The 11,842-nt window shown below is 42.7% G+C and overlaps 1 protein-coding gene across 2 annotated transcripts; it reads right to left on the bottom strand.

Moving 5' to 3' along the window:
- Window positions 1-845: 845 nt before the first annotated feature.
- Window positions 846-10,989, bottom strand: pcdh18b (protocadherin 18b). 2 transcript variants are annotated; one of them, XM_086222763.1, is made up of 4 exons: window positions 8,028-10,989; window positions 7,498-7,553; window positions 6,959-7,128; window positions 846-2,340 (listed from the first exon to the last, which is right to left on the bottom strand). In XM_086222763.1, the coding sequence occupies exons 1-4, from the start codon at window positions 10,542-10,544 to the stop codon at window positions 1,382-1,384; spliced, it is 3,702 nt and encodes a 1,233-aa protein (XP_086078889.1). In that variant the 5' UTR covers window positions 10,545-10,989; the 3' UTR covers window positions 846-1,381. The 2 variants fall into 2 exon arrangements, with proteins under 2 accessions (XP_086078889.1, XP_086078890.1); XM_086222764.1 differs by having other exon boundaries at window positions 7,013-7,128.
- Window positions 10,990-11,842: the final 853 nt, after the last annotated feature.

Below are 11,842 nucleotides of genomic sequence, written 5' to 3'. Positions count from 1 at the left end.
GTGAGGGACAAACTGGGCTGTACGATTTCATCCCTGTATGTTTCTGGACTCCGGGCCTTCGCATTTCTGTTACAGTAATAGAATCAGGTGTATGATATAGAATACCCTTATGATAAGTTGCTTAATCATCATGGACTGAACATCATTCTGTAAAAAAATGGTCTTTCAATATATATTTATCATTGATTTATTATGACCCACTCAACAATAATAGTGAAATTGAATTTTGTTTCTGGACAATATGTCTTGTACATATTTAAAATGTTAACAAGTAACTGTCCTCTACCGATTAGCCGATTTTACTTATAAGATATTTATTTCAGTCGGTCTTGTATGGCTTGTGGAGGGTATTTTTAAACATGACATGTAATTCACATACTCACACACTGTAAACTGTGTCTAAAGACAAACACGCAGAAGTACCACTGTCTGCATGCAAACACGCTTACGTTCCTTCATGTCCAACTGAAGGCACCCAACTAAATGAGGGATTTTACATGCACATGCACGGCTTTTTTTTTTTTTACATCTGTACCACAAATATGTTTGTTAAAGTTAAATGTCTATCTCAAAACTATATGATTAGTTTTGGGGTATGCTCATCCTTCAGGTCAGTTGTGCAGGTTTGAAGATTATTGTCAGGTGCAACAACCGAATCACAGATTTAACGTTGCTTCTTTTGCTTCATTTTGTTTTCACAGGAAACCCATAAAAATCCAAGCCATGGCTCTGAAATTCTTCCCTCACTCCAACCAAGACTGGCATTGCTTTTCAAAGGCAAGACTGTTCCATTGTGATGGTGTGTGTGCCACAATAGAACTGAACCAAATACCACTGACTGGATTTGTGTATTACTTTTATTTGTGTGTCATCCTCTTTCCAACAATGATCCACAAGGACAAGTGTCTATTAATCCACTGATATATTCATGTATACATAACATAGTGACAAATACAAAAGAATCACAATACAAAAGACAATTTAAATATGTAGAATGTCGATCGCATGTCAAAGTCTTGATTTAACAGTTTTGTACTCAACATGCATTCAAAATATAAAAATAGAATTCTGATTAAGTTTATATACATACTTCTTTATAAATATAAGTATACAAATGTATTTTTAAAATACAAAGATAAATACAGTCACATAGTGTACATTTTGTACCAAACCAGCAATTACAAACATTTTTTGGGATATTTAGCATTCACATAACACAATTATTACATTATTAGAAATGCAACTTTAATGACAATTGCAGGTCTTAAATCAGTTTTTCTTCTTTAAGTAATTTTCTTTCCTTCATTTTTTATCCAGAGACCTTCACTGTTTTTCTGCAGGTAAACAAAACTAGTCAGTGCTGAATAAATAAAATGGAGGTCTAGCTCTGCCGGACGTCCTGTAACAGTTTGTTGATCTCAGCCACCAGCTCACTGGCATCAACTAGCTCGTGGCGGCTGTCACTGCGTTTGCCCTGGAGGTGGCTCAGCACTGAGTCGAAATCGTCTTCTTCATAGTTCTCTGGGATCTCCTCCATGGCGGGCAGCCATTTAGATGAAGGTCCAGGGAGGGGCACAGGCACTGGCACTGGACCCTGGGAAGGCTGCACCAAAGTGGGGCTGACCATTGCTGTGAGCAGGGGGCTGCTGTGTGGTTTGGGGGTGTGGCTGCTATTCTGCGAGCTGTTTTTAGATGCCTGTGAGCCCTTGTGACTGCTGCTCTGACAGCTGAGCTTGGTGCTGGGTTTCAGGGTGTGGTAGCTGCCGCTCTGGTGGTGGCCAGATGGTCCAATGCTGCTTCCTGGATTCTGGAAGTGAGTGTTGGCAGCCCAGGCAGCCACGCCTTGCTGGTGGACGGAGGGGTTGGGTTTGCCAGGTAGATGTCCTCTCCTTCGATCTAAAGACCCAGTCATTGGTACACCCACGCCACTGAGACTTGTCCCCTTCTGGTTCTCATTAACCTGGACATATGAGTCTAGACCCTGTGGAAGCAAACGCTGAAACACGCTGCTCATCTCTGACAGCAGCGATGTGGTCCCACACAAGTCTTCATCTCTGGCCTCATCCCCACCATCTTCTCCACCTTCCTCTTCACCACAATCCTCTCCACTAAGGTCCTTGCCAAAGGTGGAGAAGCTTTGGTTACGGGCAGGACCGGTGTCAGTGCATGGCTGCGGGGTCTTTTCTTGGGAGAGTTCGGCAGGCTGGTGGGCTTCTTCCCCGGGGATGTAGAGGTTGCTACGGTAGTCAGAGGAGGAGGAAGCTGGGGATGCCAGGGGGGGCATCCAGCACTGGTCTGAGTGACCCAGGACACGACACTCCTCTGTGCACAGCCTCATCGCTAGACAGACAAACAGAGAAACACTTATAAGTCATCCATAAACAACACCCACATGACATCATTGATTTCCTCCATATTTTTTATTAATCAATCTATTTTCAGTTTATATTGTGGTAAAACAAAAACAATTAAAACAAAAAAGTCAGCATTGCACGCTGCACATGGTCCGTACGTCCTCTTGACTTTTTTTTCTAAATCTAAATTGGTTTTTATTCAAGTAAAATCACGGTCAATGTCCTGTCATTAAAGAGTGAAGGACATGTACTTCATGTGGCAAAATAGTTTAACAGGAAATCCTTAGTGTTTAGAAAATTTTCATGGGACTCAAACTTTCATTGGGTACGGTCGTCAAATAATCAACTCCTCAGTCCTGCTCACAATGTTGAAGAGAACTACAAATGACGTCATTATAGTATTCACACTTAGCTAATAGAGCTAGCAGTTAGTAATTATCGTCTTCAACATTCACTTATCGAAATCCAAAATTGCCAAAGAGCCAAAATTAACTTGGATTGAAAATACAATTTTGTATTTAATAGTTTCCACTCCACTGTGACAGCTCAGTATTGTGATTTGCATCGTACCTATAACATTTTTGCAGTTGCATACGTTAATGAACAGTCACGGGACAGGTTTCCCTCTGTTAATGGCTTCTTCTGTATTTATTTTGAAAGATAGATGAATCTTCCTCGTGAGTGATTTTTTTTTTTGTTGTTTTTGCGCATGGTCATGCACGTACCTCCAACAAAGCTCTGTGTGAAAAAATCTTCATCTCTGCAACACTCTGTTTATGTCTGTCTCTCTGACTATATCAAGGCCCTCTTTAAATAGATGTACCAGATGACTAGTGATGTTGAAACAAGTCTCCATTTATGTATTACATACATATATTTTAATGTTTCAGTTTAAAAGAAACTTGAAATGCACTTTTATTGGGAATCAGGACAGCCAAGGTTTGCAGACATAATCAATTATCATTTTTGTATTTTTTTCCAGACAGCTAATTATTCCCCGAGCTCTCCCCAGGTGCTTTTGCTGCACTGTCACTGAAATCAGCCGTAATTAAAGGCTCTCTGCAGGAACACAGCCTGCTCCCTTCTCATGGATTTACCATGAAAAGACAATTCTGCAAGGCTGATCAATGCCTATTACCCATTCAAAATAACTCCTCCTCTAAAAGCCCTGCATTTTTCCTTTCAAGTTGCTCTTTTCAATATTAAATCTTCAAATAGAAAATCTCTGAAGAATAAATTAGACAAATCAAATATGCCAACTTAATGCCTTCATTAAAGGAGTGTGCTGCTTTTCAGTCGTGCTATTGAGGGACTTCATTATCCCCTCATTAACATGAAAGGGCCATTTATAATACATCTTAGAGCAGATGAAACGTGCATATGGTTGCACTGGAAGGGGGAAAACAGTAAGAGGGGCAGTACCAAACTGAATGCCCAGCTGATGAAAAAGTGAAATTGAAAGATTTAACCCAAATGATTTATGTGTAAAATAAAAGAATGTGTCAAGTCAAACATTAACTGAGAGCCCGCCTGTCTGAGTGCATTAATCTGACGTTCAGAGTGATATACATTTCAATGAATTATCAGAGCAGTTTATTTGGAACCCGGAGGCTGCATGGTGTTTGGCCATTGCTGTGTTTGTGTATTTGAGAGCTTTTACTTTATCAAAATTAATGCAAAAAACAGTAATTCTGCTTTCTATCCCTGATAATAAAAGCAGCAGGACAGCACTGTTACCCACTGAACAAAGACAAAGAACAAGAGTATTGGTCCTGAGATATAGAACAGACAGCAGACTACAGGACTTTTTCTAATGATTTAATATTTTACTTCGTTTTCGGTCACAGACTCAGAAGAATGATTATTAAATAAAGAACAACATTGATGCCAAAAGAGGTCAAACTATTGACTGAAGTTATTCCTATAGTATACAAGTGGATAATTACCAGATGTAAGCCTTCAATTGTAAAGCATTTTTGTTTTCATTACATGTATAAACTGAATTAGGTATGAAAATTAGTGGTGCAGATGACTTCAGATAAAGAAGTCCTTACTTTTTCTTGCATACAACAACACTATTTCTGCTGCATTCATTACGCTAAAGAAACAGGTCCAGATTTTACAGTGAGTATATTTTGAACTGATATTCAGTTTATGGTAAACAAACTGTTCCCAGATCTCCGACATTCTGTGCTATACTGTATATCTAAACGCGAAGAAGAGACTTAGTACTCAACTGATGATGAAGCATGATTTTGTTTTGAGTTTGTGATATCAATCCTTCACTTTGGGTGTCAAAGTTTTCTTGCCTGACAGACCTGGGACATTTTGTGCTCTGTATCAGGACTACAAAAACATGGAGTGCTGGTCCCAGTTCTTGTTCAGCATTAAGCAGTCAGAAAGTGAAGAGAAGTGAATTAATCCAACTCACACGTGACTAATAAATGTTGAATTCTACAAGCGACAACTAGCTTCTTTCAAATTGTTGGGGTTAGGAATGGCACTGTAAAGCAGTTCAAGATGATGCATCCTTCACAATTCTGCTATGGCAGGAACGTTGAACAGACACATGCTCAGTGAGAACGGCCATCTGCATGAACTGCCATCCCATTTAAGTATTATTTTCTAATATGATACAAAACAGATGAAGCAGTTCAAAGCAGTTCTTGTGTTCCTCTAATATTCTAAGACTACTTTTGCATAGAGCAGTACACTGTACATTGAGCACGTGTGTGTATATATATATATATATATATATATATATATATATATACACACACACACACACACACATATATATATATATATATATATATATGTATGTATGTATACTCACACACACACACACACACATATATATATATATATATATATATATATATATATATATATATATATATATATATATATATATATATATATGTATGTATACTCACACACACAGGCACACACACAGCTGGCTACAAACAATGAGTTTTGCCTCATTCTTCCCTTCAACAATGAGGACTACCACATACTCACATACTTCCATAATGACAGAGTACACAACAAACAATGCAGTGGACATGGGGGTGGAAGGCAGGGTGACCATACAGAGACAGAGGGAGAAAGGTGAGCTTTGAGATGTAATTATGCTCTTTGAGGCTTAATCACAAGCACATTTCCATGGCAACTATTTGTCACATGGCAATTAAATTCTTCCTATTCATCAGAAGAGCACAAGGGCTTTGGATGGACGGCTGAATGTGAAGGCTTGAAGGTGGGTAAAAGGAGAGTGACTAACGAGCAGAGCCCTTCCATAAAGCAGCACAGGGAGGGAGAAAGAGAAGGAGGAGGGAGATGTTAGTGATGAAACTGTCTGCCTGTCTCAGTTGACTTTAATTGGGACGTAGCTCAAATGCAATGTCAAGTGATGGCGGTGTGGGAAGCTAGTTGGAAAGAAGCAGGAGCTATAGGCAAAGGGGACACCATGATGAAAGAAGCTGCTGCAACTTGCAGTCTGTGTGATGTTAGATAGCGAATGCTGATACTATTTGACTGTGTCCAACTCAACTAGTCAGTTAGACCTGCCAGATATTTGATGCTAGGTGGGTGGAATATTTATGTGTGTAGCGACAAGCCATTTATTGTTAACAGCAACGCTAAGAGGATGGAACTCAATTGAACACTATATTGTGAGTTGAGCTATCTGAAGAGATACCTCAGGATCTTCGTGACAGAGAGGTGAAAGCTCAGTGGCTGTGTATGCACGATATCATTCATGAGAACTCAAGGCCAATGCACATGCAGAACAAAAAGAGCCATGCAAAAGTCACTAGAACAATGTCGAGTTAACAGGCAGCAGACGAGTAAAAAAATGGAAATATTCTAACAATTCCAATGGGCAATGTGTCACTTTCTGAATTTGTATGGCATCATGGCCAACGTGAAATCAGTCTCGCCACCACTGGTATGTAGAGTTATTAGTGGTTGGTCCTGGAGTGATCCCTACTTCAAACTCACTGGAAGAGAAAACTCCCATTCTGTGCAAATTAACATGATTTAATTCAGCTGAAGCTCAGATAGGGTTCCAGCAGTCTGAGTTATAGGTTAGACATCTTTGAGTTGTTCATCCCTCCATTGCAGCGAGAAAACAATGTCCAAGTAGACAAACAACTCCACATGAGCCTTGGATAAACAAGTCAATGCATGTGTGAGCTTGAAACAACAACTGTAAGTTTTGTCCTCTACTTCTAAGTCATATTCTGAGTGGTTTTAAGTGACAGCATTTTATCATGTAAGCTTCATATTGTTTGTCGGGCAATTTTTGTGTCTACATACGCATAGATTGAGAGATTAATCCTGCATTTGAAGACTGATCGAATCTTTGCTGAAAAAAAAATCATAGCATGACTGTTTATCTGATAACTAAAACTATCGCCAGCAGCAATGCAAAATTGTGAGCTTCTGTTGTTCATGTAAACCCATGCTGATGTGTGGAAATCTACACTAAAATAGAAACACTGGAGCATGTGGATAAGAGGGAGGAGAGGAATTATGGGATGTAAGGGAGGTGATTTGTAGTGAATGGGTGTCCTGGGTGGATGGTGGGGCCAGGTGTGTACCTGCATGCGTTCTGTGCTGGCCATCAGGGGGATATAGCTCAGTAAAGCCCTCACCAAGGAGCCTATCCATGGGTGACTCCCTGCCAGGCTCGTAGTCGCTGTCACCGGCCTCACTGTCTCCTCGACCACTGTCCTTCAAACTGAACTTATCCATCTCATTGAGAGCATATCTGTAGAGAGAGACAGAACATGTTCCATTGCTCATGGAGGACTGTCTTATCATTGACAATGATATTATCTAATGGTTATGGGAGTACCATGCTATTGATGAATAATAAAGGTGCAGAGGGGAGAAGAGTACTTTGCAGAAGTGGTTCTGCATGAAATTATGCAAATGTGAAGTTGTTGAGTATGCAGTTTGACTCTAAACCAAAAGCTACTGGATATGGATGTAAGGCATTATGTGACACTCCTAACAACAAAAAGAATCTTGGATAAATGTTGGATTGCAATTTCAAAGCATCTCATTTCATTTTAGAGATAATTTCATGAATCACCCATATCTGACCATGAAGGATTAAAATCAGAGTGTGTATTACCTGTAACTCCTGGTGTATTTGTTGCCTCTGAAGCTTGGCCGTGGCTGGTACTGGCCCTGATGGAGCATGGACAGAAGCTGTGAGACTTGCTACAATCCCAAGAAAACAAAAAAGACAAAAAGAAAAAGGGAAAATAAAAAGGAAAAAATGAAGAGGGGAAATGAATGGAGTCAAACAAGCAAGGTCACAAGACAACATTGGGTGGGGGCTGTGGGGGCACTGTGAGGGAGGGGTGAGGGTGGCATGACTTTGTGACTTGCTCCTGAATGTGATGTTCAACAAAAATATGACACAAAGGACTGACAGTAATGCATTATGGGAGCAAGGGATAAATTCAGAACAAATACTGAATATAATACAAAAACCTACATATGATTTAGGGATAAATATTCTATTATTGTCTTCTAATAAAGGCAAAATAAACACTGCAAAAATAAAGTTGCACATCAATGATACTTGTAGCAAAAACAGGTGTCCTTTCTGTCATTGTTAGAAAATAACCCGCTAAATGAACATTAAAAGGATCTTACCTCTACAGGAGGAGTAGCATGGGCCAGCTCCAAGGCAAAACTTTCTGGCACATGATTGGAGGAGATGGTGACGAGGCTGTTGAGTGACTGGCGACTATGATGGCTCTGCCTGCTCCCTAGAGTGCCCCTCTCAGGTGTAGGGGAGGCAGAGGGGGAGCGGGGGTGAGCCCGCACAGGCAGAGTCCCGTTGACTGTTGGGACCAGAGTAATATCTGCTTTGTGGATCTGCCTTGTGGGCTTCTTGGGGTGGTTTTGGTAGCTGTTCTCTGCCACACGACAATTATAGTTGTGTCTTGGGTCTTTCTTTTCACGGTTACAGCGGGCAGTAGCAAACATCACCATGACGATGAGCAACAGAGCACAAACAGCCCCAAGAGATATAATGACGATGAGGGAGAGATCAAGAGGGGCCTGGCTGGAGCCAGTAGGATAGAGAGGTGGGAGGATGTCCATATTCTCCTGCAGGGAGAGCCTGAGTAGGGCTCCTGTGGACAGTCGACTGGTGCCCCTGTCCTGCACCTCCACCCTGATCTCCATCACATCCTTTGGTGCCTGTTCCAAGCTGGCATTGGTTCTGAGCTCACATCGTCGGGCATCCATCACAAACAGCCCATCCTCATTTCCACTGATGATGACACAACTCACTTCTCCATTGGCACCAGCATCACGGTCGGTGACTTTGAGAGCAGTGATTAACTGACCAGGGGATGCATACTTCCACACTGGAAGATCAGCAGTGTGATTCCGGAGGGAGGGGGAGTGGATAATGGGTGGATTGTCATTTTCATCCAACACAGTCAGCAGGACAGTGGTGTTGGATGACAGTGCAGGGTTTCCCCCATCACGTGCCTGGATAGTGAAGGTGATACGGCTGACATCTTCATGGTCAAAGCTGCGTAAAGCATAGATGGCACCATTGGAAGGGTCAATGGTGACATAGGTAGAGATAGGACTCCCCTGGACCAGAGCATCTAAGATAGTGTAGGTGACCTGGCCATTGGTGCCCAGATCTGGATCTGAAGCCACAACTGTCATCAGGTAAGCTCCAGGAGAATTGTTCTCAGATTTGAAGACTTCATAGCGGCTCTTCTCAAAACGTGGAGGATTGTCATTTTCATCTAGTACCTGAACAGTGAAGTGTTTAATGGTGGAAAGGCTGGGGGATCCCCGGTCCTCAGCTATGACTGTCAGGCTGTACTCTGACCTCTTCTCTCTGTCCAGTGAGATGTTGGTGAGGATCATATAGTTCTTCTCATAGGTTTTCTGAAGCCTGAAGTGGCCATGACCATGCAGCCTGCACACCACCTCCCCATTGAGCCCTGTGTCACTGTCATCAATGCGCACCAGAGCTATGAATGTATCCACAGGTGCCCCCTCTGAGATGTAGGCCACTTCCTCTTTGCCTGGTGTCATCAAGTTTATGTTAATCTCCGGTTTGTTGTCATTCACATCCACCACTTTCACAACTATTTTACAAAGTCCTGGGATGGAATTAGGGCCAAGGTCCTGAGCCTGAACATCCAGCTCGTAGGAAGCAGTGGTTTCATAGTCTACTTTTTTAATAAGAGTTATGTGACCATTTTCTGGGTTTATCTTAAATGTTTCCAAGATCTTGGGCGAGACATGGCTGCTGAAAGAGTAGACTATCTTTCCATTAGTGCCCTCATCCGGATCTGTAGCGTTTAAATCAATGATTAGAGTCCCTAGTGGAGAGTTTTCCAGCAAATTGATTATATAAGCCTGCTCATCAAACGCTGGGCTGTTGTCATTGGAATCAGAGATGCTGATTTTAAGCAAAGTGGAGCCAGACTTGGGGGGCAAACCATTATCTGAAGCCGTGAGCTGCAGCTGGTAACTGGACTGTACCTCCCGGTCCAGCTCTCGCATCACCACCAGCTCTGCGTACTTAGCTCCGTCGGTTCTGGTCCTCACTTCGATCTTAAAGAAGTTATTAGGGGTGAGAGAGTAGGTGTGTAGCGAGTTCTCTCCGACGTCTGCATCCATGGCACCATCCAGCGGGATTCGCGTCCCCACAGACGCACTCTCAGAGATCTCGATGGGTACGATGGCACGGGAGAAGTGCGGGGAGTTGTCGTTTATGTCCAATACTTCCACCTCCACATGAAACAGCTGTAGGTACTCAGTCGGGAGTGTAACGACATCAAATTCAATAGAACAATTCAAGTTTTTCTCACAAAGCTTCTCGCGGTCGATTTTAGTCCCGATGCTTATCTCTCCGTCCTCTTCTCGGACGGACAGGAACGGCGTACTTCCCCGTTGCATTGCGCGGAACCGAAAGGTTAGTGTACTTGGTAGTTTAGCTAAAACTCCGGCAACATCCTCCTTTAATCTTGCAATAACCGTGCCTACTCTTTGCTCCTCGTAAACTTTGTATTTCAGAGTCTTGCCGGTTACGCCATGCAAAACTGCGATCAAAAGCAGTAGTTTGAGTAGTGAAGAGGGGAATATATTTCCTTTGGTTTGGTTGTTTTTGGCTCCCATCTTTTGCGCTGTCATTGCGGCGTTTACTTCCACAAAGGGGAAAAGCGGGGAGAAAAGAATAGATGCCTTCTCAGAAGTCTGACATGTTTAAATCCTCATCTGTTGTTCAATGTCGGCAAAACACACCATAAAATACATGGAAAAGTTGCTGAATATAGAAGTAGATCTTCCCTTCTTAAAATGAAGAATGGCACACAAAAGCGGCTGCCGCACTCTCCTCCAGACGGATCTGTTGCATGTATCCACATATGCCCACCGCCTCCTGTGTGTGCGCGCCAGTGAATGAGTGAGAGTGGCTGTCTGGGCGAAGAAAAAGCGCAGCTTTCTCCCAGTCTGTGCGTGTGAGAATGAGTGAGAGAGTGTTGGAGTGTACGTTTGTGTATGTGCGTGTGTGTGCGTGTGTGAGTGTGTGTGTATGTGAGAGAGTGAGTGCGCGCGCGTCTTGCTCCTTGCGCTCCGCTCTGTCGCTGCTCCAGTTTATCTCTCCTCCCGCCCCGCACTAACTGCGTCTCGTTTCTACACAAAAAACACCCCACACACGCGCGCGCGCACACACACACACACACACGCGCGCGCGCGCATTCACCCCCTCTCTTCCTAAACACCAGAATGGTCTCCTTCAAGCATCAACACAGGAGAGGCGCAGCAGGGACTATTGATGCCCCAACCCCCGACGCATACACCCTAGAATAAAAAGTGTGTCACAACAATGGGCCAGGAGGAATTATTCTGACACACACAGAATACACAACCGCACACTGACCCGCGGCAGACTTACATTGTTATGGTCGCAATTCACAACGTGTGCCAATTCAGTCCTTCTTTATTTGTGCGTAAAATTGTCGCTCGCAGAATTTTGAAGCCAACAGGCAGGAAACAGGACCAGTAGCCAGTATGGGTGCGGGATACATAGTAAAACTCATGGAAACTATTCCGACGATCTAATGTTATTATAGGGTTTTTGTTTGTTTTGTTTTTTGTTTGTTCATTTTACCCACGAGCAAAACAACAATCTATTCCTGTTGATCTGGTTACATTTTTTTTTTTTTTGGGGGGGGGGGGGTATGTGATATTGCAGTACCATCACTAGGATCCGCGCGCTCTGCGCGCTCCGATACGCACAAAGTTTATCTTCATCCTTTAAATGTGATGGCAAGAAATCCGAATAGGTGATGTAGTAGAAACCATGTCTGCAACTTCCTACTGGGCATTAGAACCAGTGAACAGCAGAAAGAGCTGATTCATGTATAAACATGGAACAGCTCTTTCTGCACACAAGATTTTGAGAGCAAATCTGCTAAATGACGGGGTGA

This window comes from Aulostomus chinensis, chromosome 13, assembly GCF_037954235.1.
Source record: "Aulostomus chinensis isolate RoL2024-O1b breed Wild chromosome 13, RoL_Achi_v1.0, whole genome shotgun sequence".
Classification (NCBI taxonomy): Eukaryota; Metazoa; Chordata; class Actinopteri; order Syngnathiformes; family Aulostomidae; genus Aulostomus; species Aulostomus chinensis.
The sequence above is the reverse complement of the archived record's forward strand: the minus strand, read 5'-3'. Positions and strand labels throughout refer to the sequence as shown.